General features: G+C 41.7%; 1 protein-coding gene across 4 annotated transcripts in view; it reads right to left on the reverse strand.

Annotated features, from left to right (window-relative positions):
• The window catches only part of IntS14 (integrator complex subunit 14), a 48,465-nt gene that overhangs the window by 16,856 nt on the left and 9,669 nt on the right, over nt 1–21,940 (reverse strand). For all 4 annotated transcript variants that reach the window (XM_070084791.1, XM_070084790.1, XM_070084792.1 and 1 more), the window contains 4 exons: nt 20,576–20,740; nt 15,341–15,424; nt 13,352–13,462; nt 1,040–1,181 (listed from right to left, as the gene is read on the reverse strand). In XM_070084791.1, the coding sequence (XP_069940892.1) occupies nt 1,040–1,181; nt 13,352–13,462; nt 15,341–15,424; nt 20,576–20,740 (502 nt within the window). The remainder of the gene's footprint in view (nt 1–1,039; nt 1,182–13,351; nt 13,463–15,340; nt 15,425–20,575; nt 20,741–21,940) is intronic.

Genomic DNA, 21,940 nt, shown 5'->3' on the forward strand with positions numbered 1-21,940 from the left:
TTTTAAGTTTCAGGGAAGAGATAGTTTAAGTGTCTGCACCTGTCCCTTCTACATATCTAAGACACTGCTTTTGTTTATAAAACAAGTTACTGTCCAAATATAGTATAGTATAGGGAGATTCTAAAGAAAAGTTGCAAAGGTTAGTGGATGAGTTTCAGAGGGTGTGTAAAGGTAGAAAGTTGAAAGTGAACATAGATAAGAGTAAGGTGATGAGGGTATCAAACAATTTCGATAAAGAAAAATTGGATATCACAGTGGAGAGAGGGAGTATGGAAGAAGTGAATGTTTTCAGATATTTGGGAGGTGAGTTGTCAGCAGATGAGTTTATGAAAGATGAGGTTAACCATAGAACTGGTGAAGGAAAAAATGTGAGTGATGCATTGATGTATCTGTTGACAAAAAATGTTATCCATGGAGGCAAAGAAGGGAATGTATGAAAATATAGTGGTACCAACACTCTTATATGGGTGTGAAGCTTGGGTTGTAAATGCTGTGGCGAGGAGGCAGCTGGAAGCTCTCATGAAGTTAGCAATCTCGGTGATGTTTATGCATCAGTGATTTTTGCCCACTTTGAGCCCTATTTTTGGCCAATTCCGTTGTTCCAGTAGACGAAACTCACAGCTATTTCTTTAGAACTCCATTTGCTTTATCAACTGAGTACAAGAAACTGTCCATTTACTGATTTCAACTACCCAATAAAGTGGTCAGAAATTGGCAATTTGGCCAATTTCACGAAAATTAAAAGAGATGCCAATTTCAAAATAGGGTCCAGAATGAACACTGCAGACATTCCTGGCACTAAAATAACATTTTCTCTGTTCATCAGTCATGTTTCCAGGCCCCTCTCATATTACTCTTGAACCAAGAGCCCATCACTAGCAACAAGGAATCCCCATTGAAAGAGTCAAGCAGCATTTGTGATAAGATGAACTAAATTGCCTCAAAACTATTTTAAACCCATCTGTCAGTGAAACAATATTCCTAACAATAGTTTCAATTTAAACAAAAGGCACTTCTTTTGAGGCTCATATTAACTGACCTTTTGCAGAGAGTGGTAGGACCAGATGCCTTGAGAAGGCAGGAGGAGAGGACACATCTCCAGTGTTGAGAAAACCCAACACCTGGATAGCAGAATCCACACTGACACGCATCACCTCAAAATCGTGGTGACGGCAATAAGGCTAAAATATAAAATAATAATGTTATATTAATTTCCATTTTAAATATATTTTAAAACAAGCAGAATTATTACTGAAAAAGTTAGGGATAAGAGAGAAAATAAGATTGCTAAGGAACAAGGATGATTCAGGAGGAGGATGTGTACACCAAGTGTTTAGATTGAAGCATATAAATGAATACTCAAATAAAGTAAGGTACTGTTTGTCACAGTGATGGCTTTAGAAAAGGCATATGACAGAGGTGACAAGGGGAGGAATGTGACAGATGTTGCAAATGTATGGAAGCTTTTTTTTTTAACTTGACAGCCATCTTTTGCCATGGCAAGATGACACAAAGAAACAAACTTTACTTCGCTGTGCAGTATACAAAATGAAATTTAAGTGTAATAAAATATTGTTAGGCACAAAAGAAAGCCACCAGCATGTGGTGCATTTTTGGCAGAAGAAAACACCTTCACTCAGTAGTTGTCATTCCAGAAGTGTACTGACATCACACTTAAAATTATGTCCATTTTATTTTATATACACTAGTTATAGTTCTGACTATATGCTGTATCATATCATAAACAAACTGATGAGTGCTTGCATTAATGAGATGTAAAATAAAAAATCTTCTGAAACGGTAGAGAATCTCTTTCTGAAGGTAATGACACCAAAAATATGAAATTTGATGAAAAATATGAAATCTAATGAAATTATGGCATTATGCAGACACAAAGTTAGCAGTCTGGGCAAAATTTAGACATTAGTAATTTTGCCCACTTCGAGTTTTATTTTCAGCAAACTGCTTAAAATAAGCAGTTTGCTTCTGTACTATTGACTGAACATTCAGATATCAGAAATATCCAGTGTATAGTCCCTTTATATAAAGGGAAGGGGGACAAAAGAGATTGTAAAAATTATAGAGGAATAAGTTTACTGAGTATACCAGGAAAAGTGTACAGTAGGGTTATTATTGAAAGAATTAGAGGCAAGACAGAATGTAGAATTGCAGATGAGCAAGGAGGTTTCAGAGTGGGTAGGGGATGTGTAGATCAAGTGGTTACATTGAAACATATATGTGAACAGTATTTATATAAAGGTAGGGAAGTTTTTATTGCATTTATGGATTTAGAAAAGGCATATGATAGAGTGAATAGGGAAGCAATGTGGCAGATGTTGCAAGTACTATATGGAATAGGTGGTAAGTTACTAAATGCTGTAAAGAGTTTTTATGAGGATAGTGAGGCTCAGGTTAGAGTGTGTAGAAGAGAGGGAGACTACTTCCCGGTAAAAGTAGGTCTTAGACAGGGATGTGTAATGTCACTATGGTTGTTTAATATATTTATAGATGGGGTTGTAAAAGAAGTAAATACTAGGGTGTTCAGGAGGGGTGGGATTAAATTATGGGGAATTAAATACAAAATGGGAAGTGACACAGTTACTTTTTGCTGATGATACTGTGCTTATGGGAGATTCTAAAGAAAAATTGCAAAGGTTAGTGGATGAATTTGGGAGTGTGTGTAAAGGTAGAAAGTTGAAAGTGAGCATAGAAAAGAGTAAGGTGATGAGAGTATCAAATGATTTAGATGAAAAAATGGATATCAAATTGGGAAGGAGGAGTATGGAAGAAGTGAATGTTTTCAGATATTTGGGAGTTGACATGTCAGCAGATGGATTTATGAAGGATGAGGTTAATCATAGAATTGATGAAGGAAAAAAGGTGAGTGGTGCATGAGGTATATGTGGAGGCAAAAAACTATCTATGGAGGCAAAAAAGGGAATGTATGAAAGTATAGTAGTACCAACACTCTTATACGGGTGTGAAGCTTGGGTTGTAAATGCTGCAGCGAGGAGGCGGTTGGAGGCAGTGGAGATGTCCTGTCTAAGGGCAATGTGTGGTGTAAAAATTATGCAGAAAAATCGGAGTGTGGAAATTAGGAGAAGGAGTGGAGATAATAAAAGTATTAGTCAGAGGGCTGAAGAGGGTTTGTTGAGATGGTTTGGTCATTTAGAGAGAATAGATCAAAGTAGAATGACATGGAGAGTGTATAAATCTGTAGGGGAAGGAAGGCGGGGTAGGGGTCGTCCTTGAAAAGGTTGGAGGGAGGGGGTAAAGGAGGTGTGGTGGGCGAGGGGTTTGGACTTCCAGCAAACATGCATGAGTGTGTTAGATAGGAGTGAATGGAGACAAATGGTATTTGGGACCTGATGAGCTGTTGGAGTGTGAGCAGGGTAATATTTAGTGAAGGGATTCAGGGAAACCGGTTATTTTATATAACTGAACTTGAGTCCTGGAAATGGGAAGTACAATGCCTGCACTCTAAAGGAGGGGTTTGGGATATTGGAGGGATATATGTATTGTGTATTTTTATATGTATATACGTACAGTGGACCCCCGGTTAATGATATTTTTTCATTCCAGAAGTATGTTCAGGTGCCAGTACTGACCGAATTTGTTCCCATAAGGAATATTGTGAAGTAGATTAGTCCATTTCAGACCCCCAAACATACACGTACAAACGCACTTACATAAATACACTTGTGTAAGAATGGTATATAATACCGACAAGATGAAATTAAGACACATGTGCAACATCTGGGTATCTTTATTGTAAACGTTTCGCCATCCAGTGGCTTTATCAATACAAATTCTAGGACATAACTTGAAGACAGTAGAACTATGTACAGAAGATGAGGTAATCAGTCCCTCAACCTAGGAGTAGGTGCGAAGAGCACCATAGTCGTGGAGATTCTGAAGCAGAAGAAAGGAGCCTGGCGCTTATATAGTAACGTCAGGTGCAGCAGACGAGGGCATAGTCACTGGTAGGTGGGATTCCCCAGTGGAAGTAGGTCCTTCCCAAAGAGATGGGTTAGTTGTAGTAGTAGTTGTCGTAGCCGTGAAGGTTATGTACATGTCCTCAGAATCAAGATTCCATGATGTTGCAGTGTCTGACAAGTTGTGTAAGAATGGTATATAATACCGACAAGATGAAATTAAGACACATGTGCAACATCTGGGTATCTTTATTGTAAACGTTTCGCCATCCAGTGGCTTTATCAATACAAATTCTAGGACATAACTTGAAGACAGTAGAACTATGTACAGAAGATGAGGTAATCAGTCCCTCAACCTAGGAGTAGGTGCGAAGAGCACCATAGTCGTGGAGATTCTGAAGCAGAAGAAAGGAGCCACTGGATGGCAAAACGTTTACAATAAAGATACCCAGATGTTGCACATGTGTCTTAATTTCATCTTGTCGGTATTATATACCATTCTTACACAACTTGTCAGACACTGCAACATCATGGAATCTTGATTCTGAGGACATGTACATAACCTTCACGGCTACGACAACTACTACTACAACTAACCCATCTCTTTGGGAAGGACCTACTTCCACTGGGGAATCCCACCTACCAGTGACTATGCCCTCGTCTGCTGCACCTGACGTTACTATATAAGCGCCAGGCTCCTTTCTTCTGCTTCAGAATCTCCACGACTATGGTGCTCTTCGCACCTACTCCTAGGTTGAGGGACTGATTACCTCATCTTCTGTACATAGTTCTACTGTCTTCAAGTTATGTCCTAGAATTTGTATTGATAAAGCCACTGGATGGCGAAACGTTTACAATAAAGATACCCAGATGTTGCACATGTGTCTTAATTTCATCTTGTCGGTATTATATACCATTCTTACACAACTTGTCAGACACTGCAACATCATGGAATCTTGATTCTGAGGACATGTACATAACCTTCACGGCTACGACAACTACTACTACAACTAACCCATCTCTTTGGGAAGGACCTACTTCCACTGGGGAATCCCACCTACCAGTGACTATGCCCTCGTCTGCTGCACCTGACGTTACTATATAAGCGCCAGGCTCCTTTCTTATGCTTCAGAATCTCCACGACTATGGTGCTCTTCGCACCTACTCCTAGGTTGAGGGACTGATTACCTCATCTTCTGTACATAGTTCTACTGTCTTCAAGTTATGTCCTAGAATTTGTATTGATAAAGCCACTGGATGGCGAAACGTTTACAATAAAGATACCCAGATGTTGCACATGTGTCTTAATTTCATAAATACACTTACATAATTGGTTGCATTGGGAGGTGATCTTTAAGCGGGGGTCCACTGTACTTCTAAACTGTTGTATTCTAGGCACCTCTGCAAAAACAGTGATTATGTGTGAGTGAGGTGAAAGTGTTGAATGATGATGAAAGTATTTTCTTTTTGGGCATTTTCTTTCTTTTTGGGTCACCCTGCCTCGGTGGGAGACGGTCGACTTGTTGAAAAAAAAAAAATTATATGTAGTGTATTTATTTTACTTTTTTTATGCCTAGCTGTACTGAACACTTAATATATGATAATGTAAACACATTTCAGGCATTTTGGGTGCATTTGATAATGAAAAAATGGCTCTTTTTCACCTGCCAGCAATTTCTGCTTATCGTTTGGGGATGAGAACCTTAGCAGCCATATGACTGAGGCCCTCCTGTACTGTGCACAAATACAGTACAGACCATTCTCTCATGTCTAGGCCAAAATTTACCACCCATAGCATATCTGAGGGCACTGTGCTTAAAATATAGATCTACATGATGCTAGCATCAATAACATAGATCTACATTAATGACAGAGAAAGGGTTAAGTACAGTACATCGTTGTATGACACAAAATGCGTTAACACGTTTTCACATTAACAGAGCTGCCAAACTGCAGAATATTTTTAGTGAACACTGTCATATTAATCAGTTTACACAGCTGAGTCTATCAGGGAATCACTGCCCCATGTTCCACATATTCAGTGTTGATAAAGGAGGCCAAGACTGCCTCACTCTTCTAAGTGAGGATGTGTATGTGAGTGTGGGTGTATGCTGCTGCTGTGTGGCAGAAAGTATGGATGAAGGTGGATGAGGGTGTGTGGGTGAGTGTGGATGAAGTGTATGTATGTTGCTGCTGTGTGGTGGAGAGTGTGTGGGTGACAGCAGGGACTGAGGATAGATGTTTCTGTGCATCTTCAGGCAGTTGATGTTTGGGTGAGAGTGAATGGTGAGAGAAAGTGGGTGAGAATGTATGGATGGGAGAGTGTGAGTTAGTTGGTGAGGGTGTAAGCTAGTGGGTGGAAGAATGTGAGCTAGTGGGTGAGAGAATGAGAGCTAGTGGGTGAGGGTGTAAGCTAGTGAGTGGGAGAATGTGAGCTAGTGGGTGGAAGAATATAAGCTAGTGGTTGGGAGAATGTGAGCTAGTGGGTGGGAGAATGTGAGCTAGTGGTAGGAAAGTGTGAGCTGTGGGTGGGAGAGTGTGAGCTAGAGTGGGAGTGTGAACAGTAGAAACTGAGAACAAGGTACTGAGTGAAGGCATGAGTGAAGGTGTGAGTGAAGGCATGAATGAAAGTGTGAGAGTGGCCTGGGGGTATATGCTGTCACTGCTGCTCAGCATTCTCTTTATCTGCTGTACATCCCATGTGGCACTGGAGTGACTGCTCAGAAAGGTGTGGGTGTGTAGCCAGGGGATGGATAGATAGATGGATGAGGACAAGTGTTTAGGGGGGAGGTGAGTGCAAGTGTCTGGGGAACGAGGTCTGTGAAAGAGTCTGTTCAGAGAGGCATGGGTATGTGGGGTTAAGGGATGGGTAGAAGCACATGGGTGAGGATATGTGGGTGAGGGTATGTGCTATGCAAATGTAGGGGCCTGAAGTTAGGTGGTGTCAATCCCCAACTCCACTGTATAGGTGTATGGGAATATTTGTGTGTGGGCAGGAAATTGAGGACATGTAAATGATGGGATGGGATGGGCAAAAGTGGGTGAGGGTATGTCAGTGAAGGGGGTGAGGGGCTAGAACGTAGGGGCAGTGGGGTGTAAAAATAGGAAGAGGGGTGTGGAAACTAGGCACTGGCACTGGACACAGCAAGAGTGGCTGAGTGTGATGGGTGAAGGTACTGGGTGAAGGTTTGGATGCCAGAGTCTTTTCCCTCCATTTTGCAGTGAAGCTACAAGTGAATCCACTGTTTTACGGGAGAGGCCTATTTAATGTACATAACCTCTCTCACCTGTGCTCCATTCATACCTCGGCCACACGCCTCATGTACAATTACCCTTAACATCCACCCCAATAATTACCCCACAGTCACATGCCTTCACCCACACAATCTCAACCAGTGATCTCCACCCACTTGCAATTTCCCCCACAGCAACACACCTACACCATTCTACCACCGCCACAATTCCCCACTACCTCACGTCCACACCTTACTCAACCTTTCACCTTAACATGCCATCCACACAACTAATTAGCCACCCACCCTTTGTTATCACCCACACATCCAACAGTACACTCACCCACCCAGTCACCCATTATCCACACCACTACCCATACCATGGCCCCCAACACAAGTGCACCATTTACTAACACCACTTTCTCACAGCTTCAAGCCCATGCCCTCACCCACCCCTCACCTTTCACCCACACCACTCTCCCACAGCTTCAAGCCCACACAGCCCCATGTCTACACCTTACCCATTCTTTCACAGCCACCACACCACCACTCGCCCACCCAGTCACCCATCATCCACACCACCACCCACACTGGGCCACCGAGAGTGCCACCCACATGGTCACCATCACACTGTCTCATTGCTTCCAACCTCCATCCACCCCCTTCATATCCCTCCACTATCCAGCATCCTCCATCTCTCAACACCAGCCTCTGGTGACTGCCTCCACTGATCATTCACCCCCCCCCCACCTCAACCACTTTAACCGTTCCTACCTAACCCCTCCCATGTGCACCCCGACCACTCTAACCCCTCCTTTATAAACCTCATACAGTTCTAACAAGTGGAATAACCAAACAAGGTACCTCCATCTGCTAACAGAGATGTGGATGGAGGATCTTCAATTGACACACATCACTATAGAGACATACAAATGCATTATTTTCAATAATAATAAAGAACAATACACAAATGACCTGCACACAGAAGAATGAAACTTAGGCAACATTTACTAATCACTGTCTACACTTCTTCTAACCTTCACAGATGCCATCTCATTGAAACATCCCTTACTTAAAACCTTCCTAATATGAATCTTAGTCCTAGCTTTGTCTCTGTTGATGCCTTCCTTTCTCATTACATAGTCAAATGCTAGACACTTCAGAACACTCGTGACCTGACCTGATCTGTATCCAGGTATATTCAAGGTATACCTGGAGTATACCTGGAAGGTGTTCTGGGGATTCCACTACTACCTTCTTACTGCCACTTCTGCCACTGATGCATTACTTATACTACTACTACTACTACTTCCACTATCTCTACCACTACTTCCACTGCTACTACTGTAGACAGCCTGTACTGTCTGCACAGACAGCCCATGCTGTCTGCCAGCTTAGTTCATATTTCGCGCTATGCTGGTGCTGCCACCTAGGCCTTGCCACTTCAGTATGCCCAGACTTGCCTCGCCCTCACTCTCACAGCGGCCTAGCAACAACACACAAGGCCTCCCAGCTCTCTCTCGTGGGCATGGCCCTCCCGGGCCATGGGCACAAACACACAAGCCTGTGTAACCCAACACTAGTTATCAATAAAGTAAGAAGCATCCGAAGACGTATATCATTTAACCACCCGCTACCAGAATACCAAACAAGCCCGTTATAAATGGTGACAGCGGTGCATGCAGCAGTTGTGTTTGCCTAGAGAGAGGGAGGAAGAGGTATGAAGTCATCTTCACTTCATCACCCTACACAAGAAGCATCCGTCTCTCAACGAGTTATCCTGATGTCGTGTCTGCACGTTTGAGCATCCAGACACAGGTACAAGCAGGATCCAGGCCGAAATTTGCCGAAATTCTCCGAGAATTGTAAGTGGCGTCACAGTGACCCCATGCTACAGCGTCCCACGCTACAGTGTCCCACGCTGTTTCTCAAGTCACGTGTTCAGCGTCACTTGTATGTTGCTGTTGTTGTTCAGCTCAGCACAGCCGTTTCAGCAAGCCAGAGGTGAGTTTTGTGGTGATTTCTGCGTCCAGTGTGAGCTTCTCCACGTGTTTGTGGGTGGAGGAGGAGGAGGAGGAGGAATGGCTAGATGCTCGCCCTGCCATACACTCACCCACGCTCCTCGCCACCACACTACCATACACTCACCACTGCCCACTCCCTCTGCTGTGTTTTCTGCTGTTTTCCATGTGAATTCATTGCCAGAACTGTGTATCCGAGTGCCCGAGGCCACTCGAAGCTGCGTGGATCAGCATGCCACGTAGATCACGACACCACGTGGATCGACACCACGTTGGGTGTGGCCGATGTCACGTAGACCTACAAAGCCACGTGAGTTACCAGATATCCCAGGCCACATGCTGTGGTCTGCTGCCCGCATCACATCGACGTCACCCACGATGCTGCGCGACTTCATGACCTCACGATGTCTGCTGACGTCACCTCACGATGTCTGCCTGACGTCACCTCGAGATGTCTGCTGACGTCACCTCATGATGTCTGCCTGACGTCACCTCGAGATGTCTGCTGACGTCACAGTCCTGCTGACGTCACCTCGCGACATCACTCCTGACATCACATGATGTCACCATCGAGTGTTCAGTAATTATTTCAGTATTGTCGAGAAGATTGAGAGAAAATATATGTCGTGTGTTAATTAATTCCTCTCAGTCAGTGTTCTCACATTTTAGTATATGTCTTAGTGTCAGTTTTGTGCACAGAAAAGCATCATTTGCTAGTTAAGCCATGTTGTACCGTATGTACAGCGGTGCGTTTTTAAAGTTTCCGTGTGTCCAGTGAGGTCTGTGGTCAGACCCTTGAGTTGCACCACTGTGCTAAGTCACCCGTGTGACCAGTGTGTTTGACAGCTGATTACTCAGCCCTGAGCGTATGAGCCCTCTTGTACAGAAAGCTTTTATGCTCGTCGCTCGTGATGTTCTGCAGAATCGTACCTGCTACGATTCCCATCAAGATTTGTTTCACTTCACCTCCAGACCTTCAGAGTGCAGTTATATGTAGAGAAACAAGTCTGGGGACGCTTAGGCTAACCTCTGCTATAACTCCAACTGTCGAGAGATGATACTCGTCAAGCCGCAGCCAGGCCTGTCGGCAGGCGCTGTGTCAGCCTCGTGTCACAAGCTTCAGTGAGCAGCCTGCACAAAGATGTCACTTTGACTGCTAGCTCTCTCACTGCAGTCTGGTGTATGATGTTACGACTCCCAGATGTTTCGCCCAGTCATCTCTGCCACGACTCGCTCCACGCTCGCCGGCAGTGACAGCCCAGCGACAGTACCAGTCGAGAAGTGTCCTGAGTCGCTTGCCAGAAGTCCTGCCCAGTTGCCGAGTTTTGTCGACGCCTCACTCGAGGGCACCAGCATGTCGTGCCCCAGGTTGAGTGAAAACCTGCAGCGACTCCTACGATGTCTGCTTCACCGTTCCAGAGGAGACCGTACCCTGTTACGTCACAGCTCAGCCACAGCGATGTCTCCCGTGTTGCAGTATCTGTCCAGACGCAGGAAGGCGTGCAGTGATGCCCATCGACGCTCACTGCCTATGACCACGATGTTTAACACACCCCACATGTTTTATCTTCCCTCCCTGTAGGAAGTTTTTTTTCCATGTCCATATGTATATATATGTTTTTATTTTGTGTTCTGTGCCCTGTTCCTACGAGAGAGAGAGACTGAGTTTCTTTTACTACCAGTATTGTCGCGTCGGGACGACGAGCGGTAGGTGGCCGAGCGTATGTAGACAGCCTGTACTGTCTGCACAGACAGCCCATGCTGTCTGCCAGCTTAGTTCATATTTCGCGCTATGCTGGTGCTGCCACCTAGGCCTTGCCACTTCAGTATGCCCAGACTTGCCTCGCCCTCACTCTCACAGCGGCCTAGCAACAACACACAAGGCCTCCCAGCTCTCTCTCGTAGGCATGGCCCTCCCGGGCCATGGGCACAAACACACAAGCCTGTGTAACCCAACACTAGTTATCAATAAAGTAAGAAGCATCCGAAGACGTATATCATTTAACCACCCGCTACCAGAATACCAAACAAGCCCGTTATACTACCTCTATTACTCCTGGCCCCGCCCTCCTCTCGTATATATACTGGCTCCATTCCCTTCATGCTTTTGTGTGACTAGTTAATGGTCTAAGTCAACCCAAAATGTCATAAGTTTCATTTTCCTACATCTGGGTTATTTATGTTTTACTTTTTTTCTTTTATTTTTACAATTTTGAGACCTAAAAAAATTGGATGACTCTTAGGGGTTCTAAGGAAAATAACCCTATTTTTCCAGATGTTCTTCAGGTCATTTTACAAATTTTTTGATTAAATGCAATTTTCAGGAAAGTACTACCATATTACCTAGAGTTACCTGGAGTTTACCTGGAGAGAGTTCCGGGGGTCAACGCCCCCGCGGCCCGGTCTGTGACCAGGCCTCCTGGTGGATCAGAGCCTGATCAACCAGGCTGTTACTGCTGGCTGCACGCAAACCAACGTACGAGCCACAGCCCGGCTGGTCAGGTACTGACTTTAGGTGCTTGTCCAGTGCCAGCTTGAAGACTGCCAGGGGTCTGTTGGTAATCCCCCTTATGTATGCTGGGAGGCAGTTGAAGTCTCGGGCCCCTGACACTTAATGTATTTGTCTCTTAGCGTGCTAGTGACACCCCTGCTTTTCATTGGGGGGATGTTGCATCATCTGCCAAGTCTTTTGCTTTCGTAGTGAGTGATTTTCGTGTGCAAGTTCGGTACTAGTCCCTCTAGGATTTTCCAGGTGTATATAATCATGTATCTCTCCCGCCTGCATTCCAGGGAATATAGGTTCAGGAACCTCAAGCACTCCCAGTAATTGAGGTGTTTTATCTCCGTTATGCGTGCCGTGAAGGTTCTCTGTACATTTTCTAGGTCAGCAATTTCACCTGCCTTGAAAGGTGCTGTTAGTGTGCAGCAATATTCCAGCATAGATAGAACAAGTGACCTGAAGAGTGTCATCATGGGCTTGGCATTCCTAGTTTTGAAGGCTCTCATTATCCATCCTGTCATTTTTCTAGCAGCTGCGATTGATACAATGTTATGGTCCTTGAAGGTGAGATCCTCCGACATGATCACTCCCAGGTCTTTGACGTTGGTGTTACGCTCTATTTTGTGGCCGGAATTTGTTTTGTACTCTGATGAAGATTTAATTTCCTTGTGTTTACCATATCTAGGTAATTGAAATTTCTCATCATTGAACATCATATTGTTTTCTGCAGCCCACTGAAAGGTTTGGTTGATGTCCGCCTGGAGCCTTGCAGTGTCTGCAATGGAAGACACTGTCATGCAGATTCGGGTGTCATCTGCAAAGGAAGACACGGTGCTGTGGCTGACATCCTTGTCTATGTCAGATATGAGGATGAGGAACAAGATGGGAGCGAGTACTGTGCCTTGTGGAACAGAGCTTTTCACCGTAGCTGCCTCGGACTTTACTCTGTTGACTACTACTCTTTGTGTTCTGTTTGTGAGGAAATTATAGATCCATCGACCAACTTTTCCTGTTATTCCTTTAGCACGCATTTTGTGCACTATTACGCCATGGTCACACTTGTCAAAGGCTTTTGCAAAGTCTGTATATATTACATCTGCATTCTTTTTGTCTTTGCATTGCTGACAATAAAGATATGAAAGTGTTGCACCTGTTTTATTCATAATATTTTTGGTCAAACCATATATGCCAGGAAATTAAAAATAGACACTGTATCTGCTTCCAATATAACTAATCGGTTTTACTGTAACTGTACAAATCTGAATTGCCAAATATCTGTCTTAAAATTAGTTAAACAAAAAATTAAATACTAATACAATACCAATACAATACCAATTGTATTAGAGACCAATTAGAGACAATACCAATTGTATTAGAGATTTGTTTAACCAAAAACCTGGTGAATTAAAACTTAGGCATTACATCAACCCTTTTGTCACTGCTGTAACAAGTAGTTTAGGAACTTTGAACTGCAGATTACTATTTTATATTCACAGGAAAGTGCTAAGCCTGTAGAGATCAGAAAGCACCTGAGAAATGGGAAGTAATAAGGTATGACCCAAGGAAGGAAAGAGCAGTTTAAATTCCCTGGATCAAGAGCCCTTCACCAGCATCAAGGCACCCACCCCCCATAAAGGGTGAAGTTGTAGAGGAGAAACTTACTTGAGGTGGAGGTGACAAGGTGACAGGAGCAGACAAGTTGCCACAGTGAAGAGTCCCAGAGTATGAGGAGAAATTGTTCTTGATCAGCTGGTCAAACATCTCTGTTACAGTCTGCATGACAAAACATACCTCATGTAGTACAGTGAAAAAAAAAGAATCACCAGTTACATGTCTATGGTTTTAATAACTTTATGGCACTGTATATGGTACACAACAATTATTTACATAAATAAAAAGATTTAAACACAAGCCATCTCCCAAGGTAGAGTGACCCAACTAGGAAGAAAATGCTCTCACTGTCATTTATTCAATAACTGTCTTGCCAGAAGGTCACTGACCTCACATTTAAGAGAGCCCTCCAACCCGCAACATCCCCATCCCTTCTTCTGAGTACAGACACTGTACTTCCCATTTCCAGAACTCAGTCCAGCTAGCTGGTTGCCTGAGTCCCTACACAATGTTAACTTACTCACACTCCAACAGCCTGCTGGATGTCCAAGTCCCTAGCACTCTAAATCTCATTTACCTCCTCCCTCCAACCTTGAATAGGATGACCCCCTATCCCTCTTTCCTTCCACCCCAGATGGCAGTGATGGATGATGATGGTAGATAAGTGTTGGTAGTGGTGGATGGTGGCAGTGGATTGTGGTAGATGGTGGCAGTAGATAGTGGTGATGGTGGCAGTGGATAGTGGAGGATGGTGGTGGTAGTATAAGGTACCTCAAGTGAAAATGGTGTCATATGTTTAAAGTCTCAAGTGTTGCTGAGTGAAATATTGCTTTAATAAATGTCTCATTAAGTTACATACGTGTCCATTTAAATAACTACTGTTAATATTATTACCAATAATTACACATGGCCTAGACAGTAGGTTGGTAGACACCAACCACCCAGGGAGGTACTACCATCCTGCCAAGTGAGTGTGAAACGGAAACCTATAATTGTTTTACATGATGGCATGACTACTGGTGTATTTTTTTCTGTTTCAGAAACACACGAGATAACAGGTATATCTTGCTACTTCTACTTACACTTAGGTCACACTACACATGCATGAATACTCATACAGTATATGTTTACACACCTATCTGGGTTTTCTTCTATTTTCTTAATAGTTCTTGTTCTTCTTTATTTCCTCTTATTTCCATGGGAAGGTGGAAAAGAATTCTTCCTCCATAAGCCATGTGTGTCGTAACAGGCGACTAACAAGCCAGGAACAAGGGGCTAGTAAATAAAAGAAAGAGGGAGAGGGATAAAAAGGGAGAGAGAAGAAAAGGGAGGAAGGGAAGGAGAGAGAGGGAAAGGAGGAAGAGAGGGAGAGGAGGAAGAGAGGGAGAGGAGGAAGAGAGGGAGAGGAGGAAGAGAGGGAGAGGAGGAAGAGAGGGAGAGGAGGAAGAGAGGGAGAGGAGGAAGAGAGGGAGAGGAGGAAGAGAGGGACATAGTAAGTGGTGAATACATTTATTGTAGGAAGTCTGAATAAATGAACAATGGATATAATTGAAAAACACTGAATTAGCAAAGCACTGTAAAATGGAGCCCCCCTGCATTACAGTTTTTTATTTGTATGTCTGGTTGTCATCAATGCAGTGAACTAAGTCTACTTTACTGAGCATTTGTCCATGTCCAGTAGACAACTGATTAAGCAGACATGGTCCGCTTAATCGAGACTTTCAGTGTAACGGATTTTCATTGAAGTGGACACCAATTTCCCCCATTAGTCCATTTTATGGAAGTTTCACATACATGATAAAAAATTTTGCAAATTTCACTACTGTACTGTCTTCAATCCTCTGCTTTTGATTATTGTACCTCAGAAAAGGCTAAACTAGAACTTCAGAGACTGCCACATTAACCCACTCTCACCTTACCTTTTTATGAGACTTTAAAAAAAATTGATATATTAATCTTTTAAAATTCTTGAAATTATATTAACAACTACATTCTTGATCAATTTCCAAACATTTGGAACAATTAAATTACTTTCCTTACCTTTTTGCTAAGGGAACCATCAGGAACTAAAATATCTCCCTCTCCATTAAGTTCTATCAGCCTCTGATATAATGGTTTAGATGTCTGAAATTATTTAATATTATTATAAGATACATTAAAAATATTACAATACACTGTAATGTAATGCAGTCTGATTATATATAATTCACTTTCCTATTTTGCAGACCCTTCATGAGAAACTAGAACATCTAATTAAAAGGGACCCTTTTCTGCCTACATGAGTTAATTTTGCATCTCTTGATATGTAAAACCAATACAGACTCAAGGATCCAATTTAATAAAATTGTCAAATATGACAAACTACTTTCTTTGAAAGGTTCCATGAGCCTCTAATAGAAATAGTAATTTGTTAGTTTAACCTCTATAACACCATAACTACCTGTCTAGTAATTCATCTCTTTACATTCTTGTATACAACTACATGCCCTATGCTGTTTTAAGATGCAAGAATCCAGTTCCACATTGCCTCTCTGTCAGTTTAATCAAAACCTCTCAATCATAGAGAATATTAATCATTAATGTGGATATTTACTGTGCTCTTCCACACTGTGCTTTTCATACATACCATGTTAAAGCAGGATCCCTTGTTCAGTTTATTCAGCTGGGGATTTACATAGTCTCACAAACACTGTAAACATTTCTGTAGTTCAGACATAGATTGAACATACTCTTCCCAAACTAAATGATATGTTTATTTATAAGGGGGTTTGACATACCCTTAGTGCTTCTGCTTTTCCATTTCAGCCATCTACTCTACTTCCCATTGGGCATCCACTCAACTCCAGCACAAGTCTACATGGAAGGCATTCCAGACTTTCATGCATGACAAAACTATTTTCCTCATATGTATTGTTCAGTTCATGGTTATTAAGTTCCTCATCCATGTCTGAGAGAACAGGGCCATGTGCAAGATTCAGGTATGTGTATATCTTAGAGGAGCCTTTGCACCACATGGAGCATTTCATTAGAAACCAATTTTATAAAGAACACCAGTGAAGTCATGTTTCTTAAATGTTCCAGAGATCAAAAGTGAATCTCTGGGTGATCTTTGAACACTGTACTGGCAGATATTGCATCTCTCCCTTTATCCCTGCTATGATAAACTCTTCATTAACCCTTTGACTGTTTTGGTTGTATATATAAGTCTTACGCGCCACTGTTTCGGACGTATTTATACGCGTAAATTCTAGCGGCTTCAAATCAATCAGGAGAAAGCTGGTAGGCCCACATGTGAGAGAATGGGTCTGTGTGGTCAGTGTGCACCACATAAAAAAAATCCTGCAGCACGCAGGGCATAATGAGAAAAAAAAAAAAGACCGTTTTTTTGGATTAAAATGCCGACTTTGAGGTGTACTATTTTCGTATAGTATTTATCATTGGATTCTCGTTTTTATGGTCTCACGCGATAAAATGGAAAACATATTACAGAAATAGAGATGATTTTGATTAGTTTCATGATGAAAACGACCTTGAAATTGAGCTCAAAGTAGCGGAAATTTTTTATTTTTACCAATGTTCAGGAGTAAGCAAATCACACCACACGTCCAATACACATCAACTGGGGAGTCTAATATTCATTCACTAGTGCACTGATATTATTTATACCATTTTTACAATAATGCTGTAGTCTGCATAACAGTAAATTTTGTATTTTTTGTATGAATAAAAAATCAAAATAGAAAGCAATAGTAATATAAGAGGGGCCTAGAGACATGACTAATGAACAGAGGATATGTTATTTTAGTGCCAAGAATGTCTACATTATTTATTCTGGACCCTATTTTGAAATTGACATCTTTTTAAATTGTATGAAATTGGCCAAATTGCAAATTTCTGACCACTTTATTGGGTAGTTCAAATCGGTAAATGGGCAGTTTCTTGTACTGAACTGATAGAAAAAATGGAGTTCTAAAGAAATAGCTATGAGTTTGGTCAACTGGAACAACGGAATTGGCTAAAAACAGGGCTCAAAGTCGGCGAAATTGCCGATGCGTATATGTCGCTGAGACCGCTAACTTCGCGGGAGCGTAATTCTGCGAGTTTTCGACCAAATTTCGTACTTTTTGTGTCATTATCATCGGAAAAAGATTCTCTATCATTTCATAAGAAAAAATTATTTTTTTTTTCCCAAAAATTTTGCGACATAGACAGTTCCAGAAAGGGGCTTGCGACAGTCAAAGGGATAACCACTCTAGTTTTTGATGTTATACATGTGATACTCTGATACTCTTCCATGTTTCTATTGCCAGATCCTCTGGTGCCTTGTCTTCCCTTCTTTTCACCAGGAAACTGATCAGATCCATGATCTCAAATACAATATAATCTGATCACACCCTCACTGATATACAGACAAGTATAAATTCAACCATAGAGTGCCTAAGAAATAACCAGTGTGAAGAAATGTTCAGTAAATTTAATTTCAACAACCAGACACTGGATTGAGAAAAATAAAGAATTATGAAACATTTGATCCTGAGTACCTTAACCCACACCAGTGCATGGAAAAGCTGATCACAGAAGCATACCAGGTCTGTATAAAATATGTTCTGCTGAGAAAGTCTAGAAAGAAACTTTCCAATAGGATATAAAAGAACACACAGAAGAACAAAGGGATGCTGAACTTCTTAAAAATGAGAATATGTCACAACAAAAGATAATCTGCACTGATATGGAGCAGAAACTTAAGCATTCATACCATATGTAAGAAGCACAAAATGATATTCAGGATATTGGAAAAATTTATAAATATTTCTTCACAATGCAAAAATCCAAGTCAAAAACCACCTCAAGAATTCACTCACTACTCATAGGAGGTTCACACACCAATAACATAAAAGTAATTAGCAAAATCCTGAAAGAACAGCATAAATCAATGTTCAGCCATCCACTAACAAATAGGAAAATTGAGAATCCAGATAGTTTTTAACTACCTCTTCCCAACCTACAAATCATATATATCTGACAAACACAATTACTTTAGAATTCAAAAATGAAATGGAAATCATGCCCACACATGCTGTATATCGACCAGATTCCCTGAGTACTTTATTTATATATTTTTTTTTTTTATTATCACACCGGCCGATTCCCACCAAGGCAGGGTGGCCCGAAAAAGAAAAACTTTCACCATCATTCACTCCATCACTGTCTTGCCAGAAGGGTGCTTTACACTACAGTTTTTAAACTGCAACATTAACACCCCTCCTTCAGAGTGCAGGCACTGTACTTCCCATCTCCAGAACTCAAGTCCGGCCTGCCGGTTTCCCTGAATCCCTTCATAAATGTTACTTTGCTCACACTCCAACAGCACGTCAAGTATTAAAAACCATTTGTCTCCATTCACTCCTATCAAACACGCTCACGCATGCCTGCTGGAAGTCCAAGCCCCTCGCACACAAAACCTCCTTTACCCCCTCCCTCCAACCCTTCCTAGGCCGACCCCTACCCCGCCTTCCTTCCACTACAGACTGATACACTCTTGAAGTCATTCTGTTTCGCTCCATTCTCTCTACATGTCCGAACCACCTCAACAACCCTTCCTCAGCCCTCTGGACAACAGTTTTGGTAATCCCGCACCTCCTCCTAACTTCCAAACTACTAATTCTCTGCATTATATTCACACCACACATTGCCCTCAGACATGACATCTCCACTGCCTCCAGCCTTCTCCTCGCTGCAACATTCATCACCCACGCTTCACACCCATATAAGAGCGTTGGTAAAACTATACTCTCATACATTCCCCTCTTTGCCTCCAAGGACAAAGTTCTTTGTCTCCACAGACTCCTAAGTGCACCACTCACTCTTTTTCCCTCATCAATTCTATGATTCACCTCATCTTTCATAGACCCATCCGCTGACACGTCCACTCCCAAATATCTGAATACGTTCACCTCCTCCATACTCTCTCCCTCCAATCTGATATTCAATCTTTCATCACCTAATCTTTTTGTTATCCTCATAACCTTACTCTTTCCTGTATTCACCTTTAATTTTCTTCTTTTGCACACCCTACCAAATTCATCCACCAATCTCTGCAACTTCTCTTCAGAATCTCCCAAGAGCACAGTGTCATCAGCAAAGAGCAGCTGTGACAACTCCCACTTTGTGTGTGATTCTTTATCTTTTAACTCCACGCCTCTTGCCAAGACCCTCGCATTTACTTCTCTTACAACCCCATCTATAAATATATTAAACAACCACAAGCATTTAAGAGATCTCAGTTTTTAACTAAAACCTTCAAGAGCTTCAATTCAGGTAAAATCCTAAAGATCTTTAAAAGTGCACTCATGGTTCATATACACAAAGAAGGCAGTAGAGCACTGTCAAAAATATAGACCAGTAGCATTAATATCACACATCAAGAAAGTCTTTCAAAGGGTGGTGTTATTAGTCAAATTGTGTGAAGTGAAGCCTCACTCAAGCTGTGAACTGTCTCAATCACAGATGTGCCACCCTTAAGCTTATCTAATATCTCAATTTTCTTCAAAACACCAAGATTTTAACACTTCTGCTTCTTTGCACTTCCAGTATCATTCACATTCCTTTTGGGTTACTATCCAAGAGACAAGATGGGTGATGAAAAATAAAAAATCAACTCACTAACACAGGCTGAGTATGAAATTTGATGCAAACAGAGCACTGAGGTGAAGAAGGTTGTGTACATTTTGTAGGCTTCCCACATAAGACAATGGACTTGCCCTAAGCTTCACTGTGAGGTGGGGGGAAGACCACAGCATGTGCGACATTTTTCCCTACATGTTATTCCGTCATGTAAACTGATTAATACAGCATGCTCACCAAAAAAGTGCCACAATATGGAATCATGTTAAGGCAAAAAGGTATTAACAGATCATGTGTTAACAGATCATGTGTTAACCAACAGTCTACTGCCTACATTTATATTCTTTTTAATCCCTTATACTTTCCCTGGTGGTTTCTAAATTTTTCAAGCTTCTTCCTACTATTCTTTCAAGCATTTACATCTATTAAGACAATCTTCATCCATGTTTATGGTTTTTTTCTTAGTATGCAAATGTCATGAATGTTTATATAGGCAGTACTTAACCTAGCAAACAAAATCTAAAGCCAAAGTTTAAAATGCTGCTTCCAAGTCTTCATTCACATTGCTGTACTGAAACTTCTGTGCAACTCCGTGTGATAATTTCACATATTCAACAATAAATAAAAAAAATGCAAGCTAAAATATTGTACCTGAAGGCATGGCTCAGTGGGATTTGCAATACAAACAATGGTCAGTTTAGCAGGAAATGGAAATGGTAATGGAAATTGTGACGCTCCTCGGGAATGCGAAGACATCATTGACTTCTGTAATGAATGCTGTCCTGTGCCTGCATTACCATCAGTCACTAAAACAATCTGCAAACAATAAGCTTATTAAATAAACACGTAGTCTTTTATTATTTTTTTCAATGACCCGGCTGTATCCCACCAAGGCAGGGTGACCTAAAAAGAAAAACAAAAGTTCTTCTTAAATTTAGTAATTTATACAGGAGAAGGGGTTACTGGCCCCTTGCTCCTGGCATTTTAGTCATCTTTTACGATACACATGGCTCTTTTACCATCTTTTAGGAGTGAAGAAGAGCAGAATGTAAGTGTGGGGGAGGTACGTGAGGCATTACGTAAAATGAAAGGGGGTAAAGCAGCTGGAACTGATGGGATCATGACAGAAATGTTAAAAGCAGGGGGGATATAGTGTTGGAGTGGTTGGTACTTTTGTTTAATAAATGTATGAAAGAGGGGAAGGTACCTAGGGATTGGTGGAGAGCATGTATAGTCCCTTTATATAAAGGGAAAGGGGACAAAAGAGACTGTAAAAATTAGAGAGGAATACGTTTACTGAGTATACCAGGAAAAGTGTACGGTAGGGTTATAATTGAAAGAATTAGAGGGTAAGACAGAATGTAGGATTGTGGATGAGCAAGGAGGTTTCAGAGTGGGTAGGGGATGTGTAGATCAAGTGTTTACATTGAAGCATATATGTGAACAGTATTTAGATAAAGATAGGGAAGTTTTTATTGTATTTATGGATTTAGAAAAGGCATATGATAGAGTGGATACAGGAGCAATGTGGCAGATGTTGCAAGTATATGGAATAGGTGGTAAGTTATTAAATACTGTAAAGAGTTTTTATGAGGATAGTGAGGCTCAGGTTAGGGTGTGTAGAAGAGAGGGAGACTACTTCCCGGTAAAAGTAGGTCTTAGACAGGGATGTGTAATGTCACCATGGTTGTTTAATATATTTATAGATGGGGTTGTAAAGGAAGTAAATGCTAGGGTGTTCGGGAGAGGGGTGGGATTAAATTTTGGGGAATCAAATTCAAAATGGGAATTGACACAGTTACATTTTGCTGATGATACTGTGCTTATGGGAGATTCTAAAGAAAAATTGCAAAGGTTAGTGGATGAATTTGGGAATGTGTGTAAAGGTAGAAAGTTGAAAGTGAACATAGAAAAGAGTAAGGTGATGAGGGTATCAAATGATTTAGATAAAGAAAAATTGGATATCAAATTGGGGAGGAGGAGTATGGAAGAAGTGAATGTTTTCAGATACTTGGG

Source organism: Cherax quadricarinatus, chromosome 14 (genome assembly GCF_038502225.1).
Source record: "Cherax quadricarinatus isolate ZL_2023a chromosome 14, ASM3850222v1, whole genome shotgun sequence".
Classification (NCBI taxonomy): domain Eukaryota; kingdom Metazoa; phylum Arthropoda; class Malacostraca; order Decapoda; family Parastacidae; genus Cherax; species Cherax quadricarinatus.